Source organism: Abramis brama (genome assembly GCF_963993115.1).
Source record: "Abramis brama genome assembly, chromosome: 12".
Lineage (NCBI taxonomy): Eukaryota > Metazoa > Chordata > Actinopteri > Cypriniformes > Leuciscidae > Abramis > Abramis brama.
Window position 1 is genome coordinate 7,223,527 of NC_139974.1, and position 27,097 is coordinate 7,250,623.

Below are 27,097 nucleotides of genomic sequence, written 5' to 3' on the forward strand. Positions count from 1 at the left end.
TTATAGAAATGGGTCTATAATTTGCTAGATTATGCGGGTCTAATTGTGGTTTCTTAATGAGAGGTTTTATAACTGCCAGTTTAAATGTTCTTGGAACATGACCTAAAGATAAAGATGAGTTAATAATATTGAGGAGAGGCTCTTCCACTATAGGTAACACTTCTTTCAGTAGTTTAGTGGGTATAGGATCTAATAAACATGTTGTTGTTTTAGATGAAGTGATACGTTTATTTAACTCTTTTTGTTCTATAGTTGTAAAGCACTGTAATTGTTCTTGCGTCGTGATAATTGAGGCTGAATTATAAGGCGCGATTGAGGATTGAACGTTTACAATTGTGGTTCTGATGTTTTCTATTTTCTCAGTGAAGAACTTCATGAAATCATTACTACTAAACTGTAACGGAATATTTTGTTCAGGTGACATCTGTTTATTTGTTAGTCTAGCCACGGTGCTAAATAAAAACCTAGGATTGTTTTGGTTGTTTTCTATTAGTTTGCGGAGGTGCTCGGCCCTGGCCGCTTTTAGGGCCTTTTTATAACGTGACATACTGTCTTTCCATGCAATTCTAAAGACATCTAAATTAGTTTGTTTCCATTTATGCTCTAAATTACGGGTTTCTCTCTTTAGAACTTGCGTAGTATTATTGTACCATGGTGCTTTAATTTTCTCTCTGACCTTTTTTAATCTAATGGGTGCAACAATATCCAATGTTCCAGAGAGAATGGTTCTCATAGTGCTAGTTAATTCCTCTAGTTCATCTGTTTGTTTGGGTTCACTGAGCAGCTGAGACAGATCAGATAAGCAATTTGAAAAATTATCTAAGGTGGATGGAAAGATTGTTCTGCCTGATCGATAACGCGGCGCAGCATGATATATTACAGGAGTACGTAATATGCAAGTTACCATGTAATGGTCAGTGACATCATCACTTTGTGGAATGATATCTATATCGGTTGGATCGGTTCCATGTGATATAATTAAATCGAGTGTATGATTAAAACGATGAGTTGGTCCGGTAACGTTTTGCTTGACCCCAAAGGAGTTTAATAAATCTGTAAACGCAGCCCCTAACGCATCATTTGGATTATCTACGTGTATGTTAAAATCTCCAACAATTAATGCTTTATCGACATTGACTAATAGGTCTGAGAGAAAATCTGCAAACTCTTTTAGGAAATCAGCGTAAGGCCCTATATACGGTAGCCAAGGCTAGAGATAATAGGGAAGTTTTTCTAACATCTAAGAGCGTAACATTTAGTACAAGTACTTCAAACGAAATAAAAAGTATAACTAATAGAACATAGTCATTGATTGGACTTGAGAGGAATCATCTAACTTGGCAAGCTATTGGAAAAGTAAACGTACTTGTACGTAAAGTTGTGTAAAATGAGCAATCAAATCAATTTGAGCCTTTAGTTCAGACTGAAAACAAGGAATGCTTTTGTCTCCTAAGTTCCTCATTCTTCTGTTTTTGTCTCAGCTTGTGGTCAATGTGGCAAGAGGTTTTAAATCTTATTTTGGAACAATATTATTTTGCTTCCAGAATGCTACTTACATTTTGCCATTGCGAATGAGGATGCAGGAATTTTTCGGTGACCACATAATCATCATCTTTGAAATGACTCATAAACCTCATTCCTGTTCGGACACAAGCCACAGTTACAGGAAAACAGGAGTATTCTGGTAAACAAAAACATTACGCAACATAAAATTACATGTTGCCCATTATAAAATTTCAATCCAATTAGGGAAATATTCTTTTTAAGTTAATTTTTACTACATGCGTTGTTTGACTATCAAATAAAGCTTGTTTGCAGTATTTTAAACAGGAAAAGATGATCCTTTGTCCTTTATGATGGGAAAAGTGGCTCAAACATGCTGCGTAACACGAGAATGAACCTCATTGGTTCTCGCTGAAGCTCAAACGTGCTGCGTAACACGAGAATGAACCTCACTGGTTCTCGCAGAAGCTCAAACGTGCTGCGTAACATGAGAATGAACCTCATTGGTTCTTACAGAAGCTCAAACGTGCTGCGTAACACGAGAATTAACCTCATTGGTTCTCGCTGAAGCTCAAACGTGCTGCGTAACACGAGAATGAACCTCACTGGTTCTCGCAGAAGCTCAAACGTGCTGCATAACACGAGAATGAACCTCATTGGTTCTCACACGTCAAGTGAACATGCTTGAGCTTCCTTTTACCACAACTGATGTGTGAATTGATGAATGTTTATGTGAATAAAAGCCTCAATTTTATCTGTTCATCGTGTCTCTTCAGAAAATTTGGACTATACCACTCAATTCATATGGATTAGTTTTACGATCTCTTTATGAACTTTTTGAAGCATCAGAGTGGTAGTTGTGTAGCTGTGAACAGAGGGACAGAAAGGTTATATCATTTCATATCTGTCAGATTCAACAAACACTTATCTGAAGAGCATGGCTCATTGTACCGTCAAAGATCGAAGGTTTTCATTGGTTGTTGCTAGGCTTGGGACGACGCACGGTTTAGAGTGGCTTCTCGGTGGATGGGAGGGAACACAAAGAGCTCTTTTAATCCTGCATTAGCCTGAAGCTGAGGCGCTGTGCCCACTGCATTTCCCTACATTTCCCGCTCTGTCTGTCTCTCTCTCTCTCTCTCTCTCTCTCTCTCTCTCTCTCTCTCTCTCTCTCTCTCTCTCTCTCTCTCTCTCTCTCTCTCTCTCTCTCTCTCTCTCTCTCTCTCTCTCTCTCTCTCTCTCTCTCTCTCTCTCTCTCTCTCTCTCTCTCTCTCTCTCTCTCTCTCTCTCTCTCTCTCTCTCTCTCTCTCTCTCTCTCTCTCTCTCTCTCTCTCTCTCTCTCTCACACGTTAGACGTGGCCCGTCCCAGAGGCTGGGCGGTCGGACTTATTCAAGCCTGCACACGCTTGCTGAAAGAGACATCATTTAGGTGCCCAAGTGTTTGAATGTTGAAAGACAAACAGACGGAGGCTGGTTTGAGGTTTACATTTGCTATGTATCATTACTTTTGAGCTCTGAATGTTGCATATGTAGGACATTTATTTTGGCTCCCTTTGTAAATGTTAATACTTTAACTAGTTTTTCTTTGAGCAGGGCTTGGTCGTATACAAATGTCTTTTAATCAGCTGGTGTTTTGGTGATTTTAATGTTATACTAATGACTCAGACAAAGAGACAATACTTGTCTTAATTTTATAAATCAAAATATTATTTTCACTACTACCTTTCAAAAGTTCGAGGTAATTTAAAAAAAAAAATGTTTCTAATGTTACAATAGATTTATATTTCAAATAAATAATGTTTTTGAATTTTCTTTTCAAAGAATCCTGAAAAAAGTTACAGTTTCCACAAAAAATAACAAGCACAACTGTTTTCAACATCTATAATAAAAAGAAATGTTTCTTGAGCAGCAAATCATCATATTAGAATGATTTCTGAAGGATCATGTGACACTGAAGACTGGAGTAATGATGCTGAAAATTCAGCTTTGATCACAGGAATAAATTACATTTTACAATATTTCAAATAGAAAACAGCTATTTTAAAATGTAATAATGTTTCACACTATAACTGTTTTTACTGTATGTATAAACGTATAAAATCATGCATACCATACTGTATAGTATGGTATGCATGATTTTATGGTATTTGTGTAAAACTGATTTGGACCAACATTTATTGTGAAAAGCATCTAAATATTTAAATACATTTTGGCTTTAGTAGCTATAACATAAACACTTTTTTTTTTAAATGTTGTCTTTATAATTTCATACTAACTATTTTCTATTAGGGGCCTAACTTATATAACTGCCTTTCACGAGGGGATTGTCATATTTTAGGTCCTTGGCATCAAAACGTTTCTTATTTGAGGCCACTGTTTAGTGTATTACGACAATACTAGACCATACATTTAAACTACACTTACTTCATTCAGCAAAGCATCGATAGTCTGTCTGAGATTTAAGAAAACAAATTGTGTGTTTTACTGTGGTTTACACACATACACACATTCAAATATACATGTGTGGACGTGAAGAAGAGGTTTACAATGATGCGTGGACCAGCGGGCGTGAACTGTGGCCTGGATCTCACTGCCATCCTGAGGGTGTAAACTCCCCTGTCGCGCGCCCCTCCCTGACTCTATTTTCCCCTCTGACAGGAAACACCTCCCTTCACCCAAACTGCTTTTCTATGGTCTGGTCCCAGAGAGAGAGACGCTGTGTGTGTGTTTGTGTGTGACCACAGAGGGCTGCTTCTGCTGATGTCAGGCACAGACGTGTGTGTAAACGGGAACCTAAACACCTCTCAGTGTTTCGCGTGTTCCCGCTTTATCTTCCAGCGTGCTGAGGTCACACCGCCTCTGGATACGGGACTCATCTTTCCTCCGCCGGGACATTCTGGATTGAAATTATGGTTCGTTAGAAAAGGTAAGAAATTAAATACTACATTTTTGTTAAAGGGATTAAACTAGTTGACTTTAAATTAAGATAAAATGTGACATTGTGGGTAGATTAGTATACTTTAAAAGTGCTTGCTATTACTTTTAAACTAGTTTTGTCTGCTGAAAAATATAACCGGGTGAAAAATCCCACAGTCTGAAGGAGAGACTAGTCATATCTAAAGACCAGAGTATCACACGGACGTAAGGGCTGACTCTTCTGACTTGGATCAACAGCACAGCAACCACAACACGATAGAAGCACAACAACCTAACAATTGCATAGCAATGCCCTAGCAACTACCCAGAACACCCTGCATTAAAATACAATAGATACTAGGCACAACATCCTAGCAACACCTTAGCAACTGCACAGCAACCACCCACAGAACCTTGTATACAACAAAGTGTATAGCAATGCCCTAGCAACTGCATAGCAAAAACTTAGCAACCATCCACAACACCCTAGTAACTGCATAACAACACCCTAGCAACCACCCACAACATCCTAGCACCGTGGCTGTGAGAAAGTAGCCTACCACTCACATTTTGTTCAGAAAATATAAAAATCTAGTTTGTTTGTTTGCTTTGTTTTGATTACATATAAATCATGTGAGGCGTATGAAAGCTTGTTTACGCTACTAAATTAAAAATATTTAAAACAGAGAATTCCTCTGAATTCGTACTTTTGGAATTGCGTGATATAAAGTCGCAATTGCAAGTTATGAAGTCTAGTTCTTAGGGAAAAAAAGACTGACTTTATTTCTCAGAATTCAGAGATTATGATTCACAATTTGATTGTTGAATAAACTTTTTGAACAAACTAGTTTTTGTCTGATTGCTAATGTTTTTAATAATGTGACTATGAAAACATTTTTTTGTGACATTGAAAAGACAAAGCAAAAGATGCTGTATCAGTTTGCTGATTGGAGAACAGAGAAAAGCCTGAGCTCAGCAGCCTCAGACATCTGCTGCTACATGCCCCTCTGCAGGTTTGCTCTTCGGGGAAAAGATCTGACAGCTGTGAGATGGTATGTGTGTTTGAGAGTTGTTTCGTCCTGTGCTGATGATTCACTCAGGCCAGCAAGCCTCTGTCTGGAATGCCGTGTCGCTGACGGGAGTATTTTTGGAGCTTGTGGCATACGTCCCACACTAATTGACACTTGGAGCAGAACTTGACAATGTTTACAAGCTTTTAGTGTAATCTTATATTTCTGGTATCATGGTTCCTGTTTGTCATTTGTTTTTGTGTGGGGATGCAGTTAGTGTTTCTGAACCCACTGGAGGGGCTTTACAGGATTGCAGAGCGACGCAAAGACAAGAATCCCTGCGTTTAAATATTTCACTACTGAAGTTTAGTCTCTCAAACATCCTAGGTGAACAATTTATTGTTAAAAATGTGCTCTTTCAGTGCTCAATAGAATTTTTGTTCCTTATGTTTATATAAAGTATTAGAACGAATTATTACCATTATTATAAGAATAATGTTTTAAAAATAATAATAATAAATATTATTGTTATTGTTTTTCTTGTATTATTATTATTATGATTAATAATGATGTAATATTCAATATAATACTACTATGACTGTTACTTACTACTACTAATATGAATAATTATATTGAATATTGTGTAATTAAAATAAACAATAATAAATATAAAATTAATAATATTATATTATATTATTACAAGAATCATTAACATTATTATTATTGATATTATTGTATAATTATGATACAATTAATATTATATATATATATATATAGACTGTTATAATTATATTAAATTTATTATTTATAATAATAGTGTTTTTATTATTATCCTTATTATAATGTTTTATTTATTTAATATAATTATGTAATATTCAATATACTTCCACTACTATTTATTATTATTACTATTATATAAATATTATTAATTATGATCATTAGTATTATACTGTATACAATATATAATGTAAATATTATTGTATTAATAATAAATATAAATAATACATATATATAATATATATTACATAATTTTAAGAATCATTAACAACATTATCATTATTATTATTATTATTGTAGAATTATAATAAACAAAAATAAATAAATACATATATATATATATATAATATTATATTATATAATTAACGGTATACAAATCATAATCATTTATAAATATATTATAATATAGTAAAATTATATTAAATGTATTAATAATAATAAAAACAATAATACTGTTGTTATTCTTATTTTTATTAATTTAATATAATTATGTAATATGCAATATACTACTAATTATTATTATTTCTATTATATTCAATAATATTGTATAATTATAATAAACATTAATTATTAATATAATTATATAATTATCATCATCATTATATTGAATAATATTGTATAACAACAACAATTATTATATTCAATAATATTTATATAATCATATAATATTTAATAAAAAAAATAATTTTAAAAACAATTATCATGATCATTTGATAATGATTATAATTTGGTCTCGGAAAAATAGAACGAGAAAAGTGAGTTCATGTTGTGATTATATGTTGATATTTAGTCTGTGATTTCTTAAGCACAAAGATGTTCTTATTTGTGTCTGTTTATTATTATTAACATCTGAGATAATTTATTACACAAAAATGAGATCTTCATTAAATCTCATAAGCTATTGAAAAGCAAACAAAACATTTCTTTAGGCATCTGTGAGGAGAGAAGTAGAGCATTTTGACTCATAGAAAGCAAAAGGACAAACAATCTCAGTCAACATAATGTGCTTCGCTCTAGTGGACTTTGTGCCCTTGTTCTGCCAAGAGCGCTGCAGATAGGGATCGGGGCGGCTGAGACTTTGGGCCTTGATGGCGTAGATTACAGTTTGCTGTAATTACAGACCCAAGAGGAAACAAACAGGAAGACAATAACATGGCACCTCTTCCGTGATCTCGGCATGGTCTCAGCGACTGCGGGTTTTATGGTGTGGACGCACACAGGGAGTCGCCGCATTTATAGTCTGATGCTTTTTATCGCTTCCTCGCTTGGGCCGGAGGAGTTTCTTGCCAAGCACACATCCAGGACTCGTGTGGCTCCAGATGTTCAGCTTTAAGACTCCCCCTCCTCCTCTTTTCCTTCTTGGAGAGAGTGACACAAGCTGGATCCATCCCAGTTTCCCAGGGAAGAGTCCCACGCAGACCCCGAGCAGCATGTGAACGTCTTCATAAAATCTCGGTTCCTGTGGGAAAAATTGGAAAGTCTGCCTGGGAGCAAACAGTGAGTCCTGGGTCAATGCAAGGACAACAGCAGTAACAAATGGCCTGTGTGGAAAGAGATGATATAATGATCCTTAATAGCACTCCTTAATGTGCAATTTCAGCCTCAGGGGCCAAAATAAACAAGTTAGGGAGTTTTCTAATTAAGCATGGCCGGCCATGTTGTTTCAGTTGTACTTGTGATACTAAAGCATGCAAGTATAAGTATTACAATTGATTTTTTTTTTTTTCAAAAACCATAACCAAAAGTAAACTTTTGCACGCAACTCAACACTGTTTGGGCTACTAACCCGAATGATAGGCTAACTAAAATCATAATAGCAACCACCCAAAACACGCTGGAAACAACTCAGAAGACCCTAGAAACAGAATAGCAACATGTAGGCAAACCAGCCACAACACCCAGAGGTTTGAATGGGGTTCTTTCTTCAATTGGTAGGCAATTTCGGAGAGGCTAGCAATAGCGAGCTAGCTTTAAAAGAGTCTGCAACGAGTCGTGACTCATGAGAGATGCTGTACCTCATGTTTCAAAGCACATACCATTGCGATAATAATTATCGTAAACAACTTAAAGGGTTAGTTCGCCCAAAAATGAAAATTCTGTCAGTAATTACTCACCCTCATGTTGTTCCAACCGCGTAAGACCTTCGTTCATCTTCGGAACACAAATTAAGATATTTTTGATGAAATCTGAGAGCTGATCACTTCTCCATAGGCTGCTAGGTGACCGAAATTTGCTGGCCCAGAAAAGTTATTAAAGAGATCGTTAATATAGTCCAAGTGACTACAGTGGCTCAATCTTAAGTATATCAAGCGACGAAAATACTTTTTGTGCGCAAAAACAAACAAAAATAACGACTTTATTCCACTATTCATTTCCTTCTCTCTGGGCCTCTAGTTGGTTCACGTAGTGTTTTTGCGCTGCGCGTCTGTGTTACACGTCACCACGTAGGCTCACTATTGGCCGACGCTGGTCATGTGTGTGATGCGTGATGACGTGTAACACAGACGCGCAGCGCAAAAACACTACTAGGCCCAGAGAGAAGGAAATGAATAGTGGAATAAAGTCGTTATTTTTGTTTGTTTTTGCGCATAAAAGGTTTTTCGTCGCTTGATATACTTAAGATTGAGCCACTGTAGTCACTTGGACTATATTAACGATCTCTTTAATAACTTTTCTGGGCCAGCAAGTTTCGGTCACCTAGCAGCCTATGGACAAGTGATCCAGCACTCAGATTTCATCAAAAATATCTTTAATTTATGTTCCGAAGATGAACGAAGGTCTTACGCGGTTGGAACAACATGAGGGTGAGTAATTACTGACAGAATTTTCAGTTTTGGGTGAACTAACCCTTTAAAGAGCACTGACCTGTACCACCTGACCACTGCAGATTAATTTCGCCGTTGATAGTGCTGACATTGAAACGGATAAATCTGAGGACGCGAACCGCTGCGAGTTGAACGTCACAGGTTGCCATCGCATAATTACGGTTATGACATGGCGTGAACACAGCATAAGCTTCTTGTTTTGGTTCAGGAGGAACTGTAAAAGGTGGCTGTTGTGTGTTTGTGACTGTCTGTCTACAACTCTTCATATCCTGAGTTATCCTGAGTGCATGGAGGTATGGAAATACATAAGTTGATAGGCAGGTAGGACATTGTATCATTGCATTTGAACTGCATGCAATCAATGATCGGAGGAAAATGTTTTGGTCCTGAGACTTCCACAGAAGATAAATGTACATGCTTTAATATTTAGACCACTTCTATTATTGATTGCTATCAGGATGTGAAGAGAGTTTTAACCAGTATAACAAAAAGTGCTATCTATTTTTTTCCCCCACCACAGTGGCTGAAGGTCGAGGTGAAGAAAGCACAAAAGAAAAGAAAAAGAAGCCATCATGAACCCCATAAGGAAAGACATGGAGCTGCTGAGTAACAGCATGGCCACATACGCACATATAAAAGGTAAAAGAGCAACACAAATGGTTCATTAATGCCCAGGTTCAGAACCCAAGTGGTGAAAGGCACCTGGCTAAACAAAGATTTGGGTCGGTTTTACTGAACTTTATGCCCCGTCGCACTTCTGGCCTCTAGGACAAAATAACAAGCCATTCCATGGACTTTAGTGTTCTGTTTGATTTGGCTTCACACCTCTGACTTCGTGAGACACGGCTTACATGTTCCCTAAAGACTTCTTTCTCTTTTTCTCAGGGGTTTAAGATTTTTCTTTAGAGTCAAAGCAGTCTAGTAAATTAAGAAACCACATTGCAAAAAAAAAAATAAAATCTGAAGAAATTTACTCTTAATCTTGTGCATGTTAGAATTATTTCTGAGATATTAAAAGAGAATATGAAAATATTTCACAATCTTACTGTTTTTACCATTTGATCAAATAAATGCAGCCTTGATTATAAGAGGCTTCTTTCAAAAACATACAACGGTGTATGTAAATTAATACATTAATATTTTTATATGAATGTTATGTTTAATATATCAATATGAAATCTTTATTTTGAGTTTGGTCTCAAATATGACTCAATCATGCTCTTGACCATTTCCCTCCCGTGTTTAATACAGTGAACATGGAGAGCTTCGCGCTGTACTTCATGTTGGGTGTGTGTTCAGGTCTTCTGCTGGCTCTGGTCCTCCTCTTGCTGGGCATCACCTGCCGATCGCACTCAAAGACGAAAACGCCCTCCACACCGGACAAGAGACGACTAAAAGAGTCCAGCGAGGATGAGGAAGACAAGGAAGAGGAGGAAAGTGAGCCAGGAGACGACGAAGATCTAGAAGTCCCAGTGCTCACCGTCAGTCCCTTGAGCGATCAGACCCAGCTGAACGGAACCATTAAGAGCGTGAACGTGTTCGCTTCGGCAGAAGAGCTGGAGAGAGCCAGAAGACTGGAGGAGAGAGAACGAATCGTCAGGGAGATCTGGAGGAACGGACAGCCGGATATACTCGTCACCGGAACGGGCACACTGGGTCGAGTTCACTATCACTAGTAGTGTGTTTTACCTTCAGGACGCAGTTGTTTCATGCATACAGAGAACCCTACATGTTGATGTTACAAAAAAAAATGAGATGGGAGGAAAAATTATATTTAAATGCTTTTTCTTTGGCAAAACGTTTATATTCTCTTGAGAAACTTTGTGTTCTGTTGCAAAACTTGTGATGGAAATAATATGAGGTGAGTGGTTTTGTAAGCAAAAGGGGAACACCATACTTTTGCTAGAGAACGCATTGAAATTGAAATATAATTTTTCCTCCCATCTCATATTATTTTTTCCATCACCACATGCAAATATTAAATGCCACAGGACATTAATCTGTGCAGATTTAGGTGTAATATACCTTTAAAAATGGAAAGATTGAAAGTTTGATTTGCATATGTCTGTTTTAAGGTTGGTTTCACAAGCCTTTGTCTTCTGAATGATCATTTGGAAGTTTTGATGGATCAATTCTCTTTTGCATTTTTTTATATATCTATAAATACATTTTATATCTATAAATACATATTAAAATTGAAATGTTTGTGTATATAAACTTTATGTATGTACCAATGAGGTTCATTCTCGTGTTACGCAGCACGTTTGAGCTTCAACAAGAACCAATGAGGTTCATTCTCGTGTTACGCAGCACGTTTGAGCTTCAGCAAGAACCAATGAGGTTCATTCTCGTGTTACGCAGCACGTTTGAGCTTCAGCAAGAACCAATGAGGTTCATTCTCGTGTTACGCAGCACGTTTGAGCTTCAACAAGAACCAATGAGGTTCATTCTCGTGTTACGCAGCACGTTTGAGCTTCTGTAAGAACCAATGAGGTTCATTTTCGTGTTACGCAGCACGTTTGAGCTTCAACAAGAACCAATGAGGTTCATTCTTGTGTTACGCAGCACGTTTGAGCTTCAGCAAGAACCAATGAGGTTCATTCTCGTGTTACGCAGCACGTTTGAGCTTCAACAAGAACCAATGAGGTTCATTCTTGTGTTACGCAGCACGTTTGAGCTTCAGCAAGAACCAATGAGGTTCATTCTTGTGTTACGCAGCACGTTTGAGCTTCTGTAAGAACCAATGAGGTTTTTTCCTCTCACAAACTTTTTGAAGCGTCAAAGTGTCAGTTGCGTTGCTGTCAATGGTGGGACAGAAATCTTTCAGATTTCATGAAAAAGATCTTCATTTGTATCCCGAAGATGAACAAAAGTCTTACGGGGTTTGGAACGACTTGAGGGTGAGTAAATGACAGAACTTTCATTTTTTGGTGAACTATCCCTTTAAATGCAATATACTTGCTGTAAATCAGGGGTGTCCAATCCTGCATCTGGAGGGCAACCTTCTTCCAGAGTTTAGCTCCAATCCTAATCAAACACACCTGAACCAGCGAATTAACTTCCAGGCAGATGTGTTCGAGCAGGTTAGAGCGAAACTCTGCAGGAGCATGAATGGACAGTAACTGTATTGCACTGCAACATGAGATTTTAATCACCAAACGCTCACATGACATTGTATAACTAGTACTACAGTCTACAGCTGAACCTCATCATAAAGGCTCTTCACTAAAAGGCACCAGCTGTTGAGGGCAGCTGTTATAACCGACGTGTCTTACAAGACCAAGGCAACTCGAAAGAAAAGATTACGTGTAAAACAGAGGACGGGCTTTATTTCAAATTCACCATGGAGACTGAAAGCACTGAATTAGTTTGTAAATGTTAACAGAACGTCACAGCGTTACAGTATAATGTCATCACAAAGCAGGATTAAAGAAAGCAGTCAGTCCCCCAGAGTATCCTTACAACACAACTGAACAGTGCAGCATACAGTGATCAATGGAAGAAAAACCACATGATCTAAACACATGCAGCATGAACTATTTTACATTTTGGTTGATAGTTTAAACACAATGCAATGAATGCATCATTACAAGCTTCGTCTTGCATGTTTCGATTATTATCTACACTTTAAAATCAGATGAATGATCTAAAACTGACAAGATTTTTTTGCTCAAAATAGAAAAAAAGATTATTTTTTTTTAAACTTCACAAAGTAATTAGACTATTTTAAGTCATTAGTGGCATCATTTAAGGGAAGAAAATTAACTAAATTGGACGTTAAATATAGTTGAGAACCCATTTGTTAGGACAAGGACAATCTTAATCTGTACATTTTTAACAGACACTTTTCTGGAGAAAATCGGCCCAGTACACAGTGTATTGGTCCGCAAGGGATATGCTCCAATAAGACTCAACCGTACACCAATGACATTATAAAATAAAATGGGAAGAAATATAAATGAATGAATTTACATGCAATTCCAAACATATAAAGGGGAAAATCTACTGGCAGAAATTATCAAAATTAAAAGTAAAAAAAAAAATCGTATCGTATCTTACAAATCGTAAAACTACAGTTAAATCTAAGGCACAAGTGCACCGATTTTTTATTGCACTTTTTAAATGAAAATCAATTATGAATGACTGAATTTTTTCCTTCAAATCATCACCCCCCACAACCTCGAAAACAAGCGAAAACAACGTCAAAAACTGAAAAAGTAGCAGATTGTGTGATGCTATAAACGACATGGCTCTACCGTATGGGGCTTCACAGTCCAACACCTGAACACACAGGGATGCATTTCTCACGAGGGCTCTCGTTGAGTTAGAGACGGTAGAGGAGAACAGACACAAATGGTTGCTGATCCGTCTATGGCTTGGAAGCAGGGCTTTCCCCAGACTTTTCGTCATCTTTGTGCTCTGAGCTGCCATCTCCCAATTCTCCCTCTTCAGCGTTGCCCTGGAACATGTCGTGGGTCCACTTGGGGCTGCCGCTGCTTTTGCGAATAATGAAGGTGCCCCTGCTGCGGGGGAAATTGCCTCTGCCGCGCCCCCGAGTGTCCACCCACTTCATCTCCCCTTCCTTGTCCCGGTCGTCATGCTGCAGTTAGACGAGAGAGAAGTAAATTGAAACTCTCCTATTGGCCACCATGCAGCTTATTCTGTCCCAAAATTGCGCACTTATACAGGAAGAGACTGTCTGAGTGACATGCGAAGCAACCAACCACCAGTTTTTGCTTTTAGCGTAAAGTTTAGGGGGGCGCGTGTATCTGAGATCAAAGCTAGTAATCACACCTGGAAGTACTTCCGACTCTTGGGGGTGTATTCGGGGTCCCACTCTTCCTCCGGGGGGCGTGAAGGGCCGCCCATAATTGGAGGGTTGTTATTGGTGTTGTTGCCAGGGTAATTTCCTCGGTTCCATCCTCTTCCTCTCATTCTGGGCTGCAAATACAAAAGCACCACAGATCAACTGATATGTGAGAAAACAACTTCAGGATCATCGTGCCACAAATACAAAAGCAGGCGGAATTACAGAATCCAGTTGTAAAAATGGAATTTACTGTATAACGCGGAAAGTCTCGGAATTTGGCACATTTTGGAATGGATTAATAAACAAAAAGTAGTTCTACATACAATTAGTCAAATTGTGCTATGGAATAAGTAAGGGATAATGTACATCCAGCCGAATAAACTTGCTTCCGCGGAGAGAAGTTGTTAGCGCGCCAAGTTCAAACTAGACTGACATTTAAGGGATACAGTACAGTCATACCACTTATTACACATTAATAATTATTGGGATAAAATGTTGGTTTCAGATTAAACTGTTTTAAAATCATACCAGTTTGTTATCTTATAATCCATCAGTGTACAAAACAATAGTCGCAAAAAGAAAAAACATTCCTAGCAAGCGTATAGTGCCGCTGACTTCAGTAACCCGGATGAGCCTGTTTTATGTTTTCAGCGGGTTTTGTCAGGGAATAACATGGATGGCAGGATTGACCAATCAGAATCAAGTATTCCATAGAGCCGTGTAATAATATTAATCTGATTTAAACCAGCAAAAAGACTGCTATGGAAAAATGAAGTCTGCATTCCACATGAAAGTTTTACTCAAAATAGTATTATTGTACAGTAGATCATACTTCTCGAAGTAATGATAAAATGTATTAAAACTATTTTTTATATGAATTTTTCATCTATGATTTAATTTAAACAGTAAACTTCTGTTGTGCAGAACTTTGTTTGCCAAAACAATTTGATTGCACTTTAAAAGATTATACAACTGTTATAAACGAACTTGATTACCACCATTTTTGATAATATATTTGTATTAAATCATGAAACACAGAATCCAAAAAAAATTACGTTAAATTTCATTGGTCACTATTATTGCTAGTTTTAATAAAATATTAAATGGTTATGAATTAAATTAATTAGACATGCTTTTTATTAAAACTTTATTAAAACATATACCATTAAAACCAAATTAACAAAAGAGAAATTGGGAAAAAGTGTATTGATCCTAAAACATAGTGAGCTGCCTACCAAGACAACATTTCAGATTAGGCTTATTTATGATAGCTTAGCAACATGCTAGCATCAGACTCTTTCTCTGAAAATTAAAAACACTCAGGATTGGAAATGAAGCCAGCGAGGAACAAAGCTCGACATCAAGCAGTGATAACGGCATAAACAAATTCCATCTGTATCTCATCAATGATCAATAATTCATATCAATGTCACGAGAACTGTAGAATACTCACAAATCCCCGATCGTAACCCCCACGACCCCTGTCATATCCTCCTCGGTCGTATCCTCCTCTGCCTCTCTCATAACCCCTGTCCATGTGGCCCTCATAGTCCCGAGGGCCTCGCTCCATGGGCCCGGGAAACTCCCGTGACCCCAGGCGGGCCTTGTTAAAACCCCCTCCTCCTTCCATGAGCTCCTCCGGATGGTACTCTTTTCCTCTGTATGGATGAGGAGAGGGAGAGGAGGAGGAAGATGAGGAGGAGGAGGGTGAGCGCTCACGCTTCTTCTTGCTTTTCCTTTAGAATGAGGGAGAACAGAGTAAAAAAAACTCTATTGAGTGACAGCGAAATGATTCTGTGATTAATGCATGTTTTGAAATGATAGAATAGCCGAGAGCCTAAGCAAACGCTGTAATAGAAGCGATTCTACAACCATGACGATCAGTAGGTTCACTGAGGTGAATATGAGGATAAAGATGACATGAGTCTATATATTTGCATTTCCCAAAAGAGATAGTAGTGCTTGAAAGGCAGCAATAGAACGAGTGTTAAACTTAGACTAAGGTTTTAGGCTATGATTCAATGGAAATTAAAAGCCCCATCAGAGCTGCTTTGCCATCTGTTGGACGAGTATGAGAATAAACACACAACATGACACCATCTTTGCATTATAAAGTTAAAAAGAAGAAAAAAAACAAAAACAAATTGCAATTAAGTATGCAAGTAAATGCAATAAAATGTCAAATCCCAATTCGGTAAGACAAAACATTCATAATTTAAGAAAAATGACTTGCATTGTTCATACATACATACACCATACATGCATACGTATATCAGGGATGGGCACAAGTACTCGAACGTGACAGCGACGATTGATCATGAAAACTGATTGCCCTGACTAAAAGAATATATTTGTCTTTTTCTGATTGGTTAATCACAGCATGTCGGGCGGTACCTGAGGTCTGATTGGTTAGCGTTAGACCGCAGCAAACGAGCCCAGTGTGAAAGCACCCTTAGTTGCCCGTGTATCAGTGTTAAGAATCGAATCCACAACACGGTCGAGTTACCCTTTCAAACTAGCACGGTGCAAACCTTTCGTGTGCATTCGTGTCCTTTTGTGCAGGTGTAAGTTGTAATAGGTGGTAGCCTATATATCAGATTAATCTAACATAGGATGCATTTGGTTAAGTTTATTAACTCTCTAGCAAATCGCTGCAGGGTGGCGTTTATTCAGAGTTTCAGCTCAAATGCAGAGACGGTCAGTTTCTTTTTCAAAAACATTGATGCATCAATCTAGCAGTGTGACTGAACATATGACTAGAAAAAATAACACTGCTAGATTATGATGCATCAATTTGTCAAGATTAATTTTCGTAAGTCTTAAAATATTTTCATTATCTTTATTTTTATTTGTCAACATTAATTTTCGTGTTTTTATTTGTCAACATACATTTTTGTAATAGTCTTAAAATATTTTCATTATCTCCATGACGGACAGGCCCCACACACGCCCCCCGAGTACTTGTTTTTTGAGACCTATCAGTGATCGAAATGAGAAATTGACAAAAATGCCCATCCCTAATAAAATTTTATAATATATATATATATATGCATATATGCACGTAAGGCTGAAACTATCTACAAAATTTAAAGTGAGTCTGTACATTTAGCTGAATTAGAACATTAGAACTAGAGAATTACAGGAATTACAATATAGAACATTAAAAATAGAATGTTTGAAGAATAACACAGTGCTGCCTTCCAAACATGGTTTTAGATATGAATAAAGTACTCCACTGTAAATAAAACTGACAAGTTAAATCAACATTCAGACACAAATCATCACAGTCCAGTAAACGAGCACGAGACAATAAGACCCAGGCTCAGAAATCAAGTTCTATTCAAATATTTTTCATCAGAAAGAATAGGACATCTTTAACATACTTTGATTTCTTGTGTTTGGAGGATCTGTCAGGGGAGAGTTCATGACTGGGCGTGCGTGAGCCAGCTGAACTCTTTCCCCCCTCTCGTTTAGGATCCTTTTTACGGCGCTCAATAGCCAAACGAAGGTCCAAAGATTCGCCCTCATGTTTTTTACCATGATCCTGTGGAGACACAATAATGTCCATAATAATTAACACATTTGATTTCTGAATCAACACAGTGTAAACAACTAAATGTACAAGCTTCTTTATTTTGTGTTGAAATATATGATTTCAACTGAACTTAAGTTTAAAAGGATAGTTCAGTCCAAAAAATAAAATTGTATTCATTTATTTAAGTCATTACAAACCCATAACTTTCTTTTTCACAGATGATGATGTTTAGCAGAATCTCCAGCATGCTCTATTCCAAACAATGAAAGTGAAGGTTGACTACTTTGTTTGGACTATTTTCATGCGATTGCTGCAACTTGACACAGCATTCATCCTCATTCACTTTCATTGCAAAGAAAGAGCATGTGGAGAATCTGATACAGATTTGAAAGATACAATCATTTTTGTGTGAACTAACCCTTTAACATTATTTTAATTAATATGTTATTAATTTTGGATTAACCTAAACACAAAAAGAAGAGATTGAGAACATTTGTCTCACACTGAAATGGCAGATGCTTATGACAATGACAGTCAAAACCCAGCTGAAATACTCCATCTATTGGTCATTTTTAGGAATAACCTCAAATTCAATCCTCATTTTAGTCACCCTCTATGACTTTACAGTTTTGGCCAAGTTGTGATGGAACCAATGAAATATGTGCAATTTTAATAAATAATGTGAACATAATATATTCGACACCCACTGAAAATGTGACAGACGTCTATCAAGACATGTGACAAAAAAACGAACCAATACAAAAACGCACAGATCTCATGGGAAAGCAGCATGCTCCATGCTTTCCCAATACTGATTAGTACTGAGCCTCACTTTTTTTTTTTTTCATAAACACATTTTTGAGGAGATATACTTACTATTGCATTGGTTAGCGGTCCAGTGAAAGGCTTGGACACAGGATCAATTTTCACTTCCTTTTGTTTAGCCATTTTGTTTGGGCAAGTATGTACCCACGATTAATCATACGACAAACTCTGGAGGGTGAGAGCGTAACGCTCAGTAATACAAGATTGAGATTGGGGCTCTTGTGCATTAGCATTTTACACCTCATAGCACATTTCTGCAGTTTCAGTTGGTACACATTTGGGCAGGAATTTCAGATTTGAAAACGCTGTGTCACCTTGTAGCTGCTCTCTTCGAAATCCTCAAACAGGTGAGAGTGCTTCTTAAAAGCACTGGGAGACACATCGATTCGCCTGTGAAAGAACATGCAAAAAAAAGATATATATATATCAAGAAAGGACGAGAGGAACAAGGCATCTAAACCATAAGATACATGAATGAGTGCAAATACACCTACCTGTGGATCTCAGGACTCTTTCTCGGCTTCATCATTTCCATCTCTGCAGCTTTTCTTTGGTATATTCCAAATCGCTCATTCAGAGTCATCCCGGATGACTTGAAATGTAGAGCTACAAGAGAGTAGGAAAAACAATTCTTACATGCCACCATTTTAATAAATTCAAAATTTTGAAATTTTCGCAAAGAAAAATGGCACCTCAAAGCACAAAGTGCAGAATTAAAATGTAAAATTGCACATAACCACTAGATTGGACTGGTATTACCTTTAATATGATGTACTATGGTGACTATGTGTTGAGCAAAAAGCTCTGAAGGGCTCCTGCGAAGCTGAGCAGACTGAATATGCTGGAAGATCGAGCGAAACTCCTCATGATCTTTTTTACCAGGGTGCACAAGATCCCGTGACAAATGTCTTTCTTTAGCTAATGGACCTGATGAGCTGAGGGAAAGCAGTGGAGTCATACACATGTATCCAGTTGTCATACATTAAAAAATATATATTATAAATCATGATTTTTAAAATGTATACCTTTCTCCACCATCAGTGAATGCCTTTATACTGAAATTAAAGTGTGGGTCTTTCTTCCCTGAGGATTTAGCCGGGGGCGAGGCCTCTCTTCCAGCTGGAAACAGTGGCCTGCCTCTATTCTCTGACACACTAGATGGAGATGGAACGGATGGACTGATCCTGCTTTTTTTCTTTTCTTTCTTCTTGGAGGCCTTCTCTTCTTTTCTAGAAGCATGCTTCCGACTGCGATAAAGTTCCTCATCCAGATCGTCTTCAACATCTTTGTTGGACAGATAGTCGTCCCATTTCCCGAAACGCTCTTCGGTTAAGCCCCGCATCGTGACAATGGTTTTTTCTTTATACTTGGATTCTTCCTCAGTCTTCCTTTCTTTCATTTCCTGGCGATACTCCTCTTCCTCGGCATCCAGAAAAGGAAGTCCTTTGTCAGTCTTTGAGCCGTCGTAGCCAGACTCGGACGCTTCGAACATGCTCCTCGACTTACTGCCACTCTTTTCGCTGTCAGCGTCACCCAAGCTTAAAGACTCACCCCTTCCGTTATCCCTGTCTGACAAGGGCTTTTTCTTTTCTGCCAAAAACCTGAGGTGGACGATCACGTGTTAATTATTATTAAGGAGCAGACTGTATTAGAAAACATTCACATTTTCAAACCAGTTGGCACTAACCTTTAACAGCAAAACAAGAAAGCCCACTTACAACAACAATTAAGACATGCGCACAATTATGGATCAACTTTTCAGCAATGCAGACACGACTAACCAAGATGGAGTTTTTTTTTCCATACTTACATCAATAAAACTTTATCTCCTAAATTATGGGATTGCAAACAACCTCATAGCACAGGTAAAGGCCCATTTGTGACATTTGACTTTGAAATTAGCTGGTTTCCATTATAAGCTCTATTCTTCCAAGGATCTTTGTTGCTGTACAAGGACTAAACACATTTGAGAGAATGATGATTGATTAAAAACTGCCTGGAGGACAAAAGAAAGAGAGGGAAAACATCCAAAAGCCAAAATCAAAAACATACTTTTTGAAAGCAGTTGAGATGGAGGCCGATTTGTCTTCTGTCTTCGGGTCGTCTTTTGCGAAGAACCCAAAGCCAGTTGGTGTTGATGAACTTGACGTCTTTGCCGGTGGACTTTTACTGGCAGGGCCAATGCTTCGCCACAGTGGACCACCGTTGCCGGAACCTCCAGAAAGGGACACTTTAACCTCTGACTGACTCCCAGCAGATGCAGCATTGCGTTTGGGACTGCCATCGTAGTCAGACAGGCCTTCCCACTTACTACTGGGTTCCTCTGGGCTGTTTCCTGTAGGCTTGGATGCTTCCTTGCTGGCTCCCTTGTTCTCACCCGGTGAAGCCCTTCCTTTGGCTTCTTTGGCATGAGGTCGTCCCGCACTTGAGTTGCGTCGTCGTGGGGATGAGGAGCGGGAGGAGGAGCTGGAACGTCTGGAACGCCCCGAGGAAGATTTACCGGAATGACGTGAATGGCTTCGGCTTGGTGATCTTTTCCGCGGTGTGTGGGAACGTGAGCGCCCCCTCCTAGGGCTGTACGAGTGGTCGTATGGCTGTTGCTGATCTCTATGGCCGTGCCAGTTAGAACCATGGTTGGAACGGTAACCATAGTTGCTCCCACCTCGATAATAGTTCCCTCGTGGGAAGTAGCCACGCCCTCTGCCCCGGTTGTACTGAAAGGGCCTCCGGTAGCCACGGTTATAACCACGGTTGTAACCACGATTTCCCTGGAAATCTCTAGAAGGATAGTTCCTCTCCCTGCTGTGCGAACGGGATCTTGATCTAGAACTAAAAGAAAAGAGGAAAATGCAAAGCACAGAAAGAGGATCAGAGCAAAATTAGAGAAAAAAAGAGTAAGATGCAGTTATGATTCATGACCACATGATGGCGCTACAGAATCAAAATTCACACAAATGGAACAATTTACTTTTTGGGTTTTTGCAATGAGCAAAATGTTTAAAAAGTGTTAAATCACTTCCTGTTGAATTTCACAACTGATGCAATTCTTACAACACCTTTTACCACAGAATAAAAGATTATGCCTTCATCACATCTTCTACAGTTGCATATGGAAATTTCCTATAAATGGAACTGCAACTTGAATTCATTACCTAAACCTGGTGGCAATACATTAAGTTAAGAATTTTTTCAAGCTTTACTATAGGCACTGTGATCCAAATTTACCAGTGACTAAACCAAACATTCACTAACAGGAAAATGCCCTTTTGATTATTAAGAATAACGTTAATCGACCAGCATAGCAAGCCATAGAAGAGACATGCTAATCCACATGCAGTGGAAAGAGGTAGACACGCCAGACAAAAAGGAAACCATTTTTAAACTAACTCTTACTGGACACGTAAAAAACAACAAAAAAGGGTGGGCTGTTAGAGGAGAAACACTTAGAAAAGGGGAAGCAACCTTCAGGAAAAATATGGTCTCTCATCTCAGTGCTATTTTAATATTAAATGACTATTTCAAGAGCAGGATAAAGCACTCTAATGCAGCTGGTTTTAAACTGAGTTATGTCAGTCTTAAAATCAGACTTCTCATTTAAAATGCCATTCAATCATCAATTTGTTGCAAAGGAAGTGACAAATCTATTAAATTTGCCTACCTGTAGCGACGCTTTCTGGATCTAGAGCGGGAGCGAGTCCTCGAGTGAGATCGTGAGTAGGACCGTGATCTAGTCCTAGACCTGGAACGGGACCGAGAAGCAGAATTCGGGGGCTTGGACATCTCTGTGCTCACAGTATCTTTAGACCTGAAAAGGGAATCACATGAACACAAGGCTATCACACTCGCACAGTATACCATTATAAAACAAGTGTAGGACTATGGAGAAAAGTCCCCCAATTAAAAGCCCAAAAAATTAAACTTAGTTGAACAAAGGCATTACAACATCTCAATTATCTTTTTGTTGTGCAAAACAGAGACGGACCGATACAGACTATTTTTATGACTGATAACTGATCTGTAGAACTTTAAATTGTTTATATTTTTGACACAAACTAAATCATTACACTAATTATAATTACAATTGCTGTTATTTATGCCATTATATGCAATAGGGCTGCAATCAATAGAATCTTCTTCTTTTTTATTAGAGTGACTTTGCAGTAGCAAAAAATATATTTGAAACGTACTAAATATATTTCTGAAAATCCTTCAGGTCATGCATTTATATTAATTTATGAGAAAGATGACTATCCTTTATATATATATATACATAACATATATATATATATATATATATATATATATATAAACATTAAGGAAAGTACTGACAGTGGATTATTATCAAAATCATTAGTAGCCCTAATAGAAATGCTTTATATAAGCCGTTCTGAGATCTATATGGTTGTAAATTTATTTACATCTTTGTTTTGGGCATTGTCTAATGTTTTTTTTTTTTTTTTCAACACAGTAAAATTTATAGGCCTTGCTGACAATGATTACCGTTATCTCTCCAGTATACCACATTAGTATTGAACACGGGCACCTGCCAAAACAAATTCCAGTTTACGGTAACTGATGCAACTAAAACACACTATTTATCTTCAAACATCTGCACCTGATTTCCTAACTGATCAACATTTACGATCAGGGTTTCTTTTACCTTGACCCACTACGAATTTATTCTGTTTGTGTTGACCAGATAAATCAAATATTAACAACAACAACAAAAAAACTGAAACTATGGACCATATAAGGACAAAGATCAGGGCCAAACAGTTTCGACGAGCTGGAAAGTATGTGTGAAATAGTTTCAGATCCTTAAATATTTAAAACAATGACACTTCCTTTTAATATTATGCAAATTATGCAGAAGTCATTTGCAATAAAAGAGTGAATATACAGCCAGTACATTTGCAACTGAGACTGAACAGTTTCTGAAAAGAATATATAGCAAAAATTGCTTGCATAAGCTGGTCAAGCAATTACTCTACGAGTGGTTAACATCACAAAGCCTGGTTTTCCAGTGCATTTATCTTGTAACACGAGTAGCCTAAGTTAATTGATACGCAACATTCTTCAGTGTGGGATGCACAAGGTGTGTCTTCCAGTATGAAAGACTTGTGTGCGTATGTCTATGTATTTGCATTGGGGGTCAAAGCAGAACAGGAAAAGCTGCTGCCAAACAATTATCGCCCAGCTATTTAGTGTAAGAGGCAGTCCAGCTCAACCAGTGTAGCTAGATACTAATCTATTCAGGAAATACTTGGAAAAAAACATTTGCATTGATGCAATCATCAGTATAGAGCACATTCACTGGCTGAGTCTCAAAACATATTGAGTTGTCTAACTTACCTAGCCACTTTAGACTCCATACGCACCATATGGGAAGTTCAATAGTCATTTTACTAGGTTTTGAGACATTTTGAGATCCCAAAATCATATCTAGGTCCCTAGATGTTCCAAACCCTCTAAACAATTGACTACAGACTAGGTATTGTTTTGCTGTCTAGATAGGCAGCTCACTAGATTTGGAAAACACTATTTTTCTTCAGATCCGTTTATGGTAATTTCTCAATGCAAAAGCCAATAAACAGCGGAAAAAATGGCCATTTTATAAAGACGTAACGTTACTTCAAAACACTTTCGTTTTCACTTCTTTCGTGTTAATGGTGAAAAGGAATGAGATTAGGATAATACAATCACAATAGAAATGCACCTCCGACTTGACACGATCATCATCTGCAGCCATCCTCGCTCAGGTGTGTTTTAATAACAAATTAAAGGATATTTAACGTACAAATATAAAATTCATCACCCTCAACGTGTTCAAAATAACAAAAACATAATCTGGATGAACAATAAAAGGCATTGTATTGGTTTTTACAAGTTAAATAACTCAATCACATTTTGTCGCCCTTTTATGCTGCAAAATACAGAATATTACAAGTCATATTAACGTTACATTTCTACTGTTAGCCGCTATGCTAACATTAGCCCCTTTGCTAATCTGAAACGGCATAAATCGCGCAAAACCAGACACAATATCAACAAAATAACATGAAACAACATTTTAAGGAGAAACACCAGTAGAGAATATTGAGAAAATAGTGATATAGTATTAAAATGTGTATAAAGAGACTCACCTGAGAGGCTAGTCAGATGTGATTAGCGCGAGCTCACGAGCAGAGGCGCTGCGAGCACGCGACGGAGGAATAACGTGTATTGTGCGTCGTATGCGGCGCAATGTACGTCTGATTTTATTTATTCTGCTCTATTTCGCCCTTCTAACCTAAAAGGGTTCAGTTGTGAAATGTTGCGGAGTAATGAAAATGAGAAGTGCCCATTTGGTCGCCTCAGGAAACGCAAAAGGCTCCGTTCCGAGACAGTTCAGCTTCCTGATCATTCAACGCAGTAAACGCGCGCGCGCGCGCACGCAGAGGATTATACACGCCCCTTTTTTGGTATTATTTTTTATTTAATAAGTATGTTCTCCTTTTCTTAAAAAACCTATGGATGTTGAATCGAAAAAAAATAAAGTATGAAGGTTTTTATGGGCCTGATAGAGATAGTCTATGTTTACACATTCTTCAGTCAATTTCGAATTACACAGAATTCCTTAGGCCTACATTTTAACACAACTACTTTTTTCTCTCTTTAATTAATTTTCAAACAAAACATGCATGTTAATATAATATATGGCTATTTTCTTTCCTCTGAGCACCACTGCAGCATCTCTACACATGGTAAAACAGACACAGCGCCTCTATTTCAGACACCTGTTGAAAGCTTCTCATACTGACAGCTGAAATCTCAGGCCGCTGAGCCAGTTCAGAGAAATCTGTCCAGCACCAGGCAGTATTTCACCGAGAGAGGAAACACAACGGAGAGTCAGCCTACATGAGCCAATCTGTCTGCAGACATCGATTCTGTCTGACAACACATGTCTGTTAAAATAATTGTTACTGATGCATATGTTTCTGTAAGACAAGATACTGGCCTTTTCTAGGGGTTCCTTAAAAAAAAAAAAAAAGGCTATTTATATATATATTGTTAGAAAATATATATGAATGAATGTATAGTAGGTCTCACCCTCCAACGTGTGCACGTGTTTCCTGAATCTGTTTCAGGAAGTTGGATACAGTTTTAAACATTGTTAGCTATATGCTAATCTCACTCCTTTTTTAGATGGTTCTTTTTTCTTTTTTTTTTCCCTCTCATTTGTTACACTGCAGCAACACCGATTTTGAATTACCGGTGCAAGGTTGAGAAACACAACTAGACAGTCTTATACAGTACACTATGCATGGTGCTACATCATGCCATTGACAATGGCTTCCAATAATCAAAACAGAGATAGATAAACATTCTTCAAGACTGCTGGCAGCTGCTATCACAAAAATAGTCATCCGCAACAGGGCATATAAAAATGTATATGATCATGTCTTTTTTATATATATATATATATACATACAGTATATATATATATATATATATATATATATATATATATATATATATATATATATATATATATATTTATATATATATATATGGAGATTCAGGTTGATAGGCCTAATTATTATATATCCTAATTGTAATTTTGGGATCATAAAGCTGAGAGCCATATATATACTTGGAGCCAGTTTCAGCTCTGTATTTAAATTATCAGAGGTCTTACCCAAGGGGTGTATGATATCAATTATGTCAAAAAGTATATAAAAATAAATAACAATTGACCAATTTGAACTCTATTCTGTCATTCATATGGCCTGAACACTGGAGTCCTGTAATGCTATCAGTGAGTGTCATGTTCTAAATAAATGAAAGATCGCTGAGCTGCACGACTGCAATCCTGCCTGTCATTTTGGCAAACTGTTTACATTCCCAAACTGATCTAGGGGGGTAACTGCATCCAGACAGTTTGATGTTAGCTTAATTCATCTCCAATAAAGTCTTTATTTTTGAACTCAAAGAAAAACTGAATGCGCCTGGATGCTCAAACCTGAACACATGCAAAGCAGAACATGTGTGATGAAACAAAGCATGAGCTAGAAAGCTTTTCGATGTGAACAACCACAATTAAATATCTATATGTGCACCACAACCAAATTTAGAGTGAGTTCCTGTGTTATTTATTTCAAAAGAGTGTAGCACACGTGCAGTGGAAACTTTGTCTTGTGGTTTTGTGTTCAGTTAAGAACTATTTTTCCATTCTAAAACCATGTGCTGTTTCTCCCCACTCTCTGTTCAGAAGCAATGTCTTTTAAAGCCATATTTCTCTTTCAGGTTTCTACATCCACTGAAAATGATTTAGGACAAGCTAGCAAAAAAAACCAAAAAACTTTTGAGACATTTTCTCAATGTTCTGCTTAACTTGCAGGGTGTTTAATTTTAGTGAAGCCGCACGAGTGCATACATTTTCATCTCAACAATTATCACAGTCAATTATTCTTAAAAACATGTTCAAACATGTACAAGAGAAATATGAACAAAACAAAGAGCAGCCTCACCTCTAGTGTTCAGGAGTGGAAGGAATATGAAAGAAAGCAAAAGTAAATGCAGCGTATATGCAGTGAACAAAGAACTTCCTGTATTTGATGGACGAAGCTACATATGCTAAGTCATTTATTGTATGCCAGATGCATTCAGCCTGCTATATGAAGTTTATTAAAAGAACCAACTACACAAAGTGTTTATTATTGGTCCTTCATGAGTAGAACATTATTATTAGAGCTCCTGACTGTCACCAAGCTCGTGAGGGATAAGCAGAAATATATTGTATATTTAGAACAGTGTTGTCATAACCTAAAACAACAACAACAACAAAAGTATTTGAATAAAAGGTGAATTTGAATAAAATATAAATATTAGATGAAAAAATAAAATTGCCTTGGAAACT

At 37.5% G+C, this 27,097-nt stretch overlaps 2 protein-coding genes across 3 annotated transcripts; one reads left to right on the plus strand and one right to left on the minus strand.

Moving 5' to 3' along the window:
- Positions 1-4,203: 4,203 nt before the first annotated feature.
- On the plus strand, positions 4,204-11,258 carry eva1bb (eva-1 homolog Bb (C. elegans)). The gene is made up of 3 exons (XM_084131432.1): positions 4,204-4,426; positions 9,549-9,667; positions 10,280-11,258. Exons 2-3 carry the CDS (start codon positions 9,601-9,603, stop codon positions 10,702-10,704), a joined length of 492 nt encoding a protein of 163 aa, XP_083987558.1. The 5' UTR covers positions 4,204-4,426; positions 9,549-9,600; the 3' UTR covers positions 10,705-11,258.
- A 1,079-nt stretch (positions 11,259-12,337) lies between these two features.
- thrap3b (thyroid hormone receptor associated protein 3b) lies at positions 12,338-26,819 on the minus strand. 2 transcript variants are annotated; one of them, XM_084131429.1, is made up of 11 exons: positions 26,709-26,819; positions 21,857-22,003; positions 20,251-21,027; positions 19,224-19,799; positions 18,958-19,133; positions 18,693-18,804; positions 18,513-18,588; positions 17,222-17,382; positions 15,292-15,574; positions 13,823-13,969; positions 12,338-13,628 (listed from the first exon to the last, which is right to left on the minus strand). In XM_084131429.1, exons 2-11 carry the CDS (start codon positions 21,976-21,978, stop codon positions 13,398-13,400), a joined length of 2,661 nt encoding a protein of 886 aa, XP_083987555.1. In that variant the 5' UTR covers positions 21,979-22,003; positions 26,709-26,819; the 3' UTR covers positions 12,338-13,397. The 2 variants fall into 2 exon arrangements, with proteins under 2 accessions (XP_083987555.1, XP_083987554.1); XM_084131428.1 differs by lacking the exon at positions 26,709-26,819 and adding an exon at positions 24,342-24,621.
- Between the last annotated feature and the right edge of the window lie 278 nt (positions 26,820-27,097).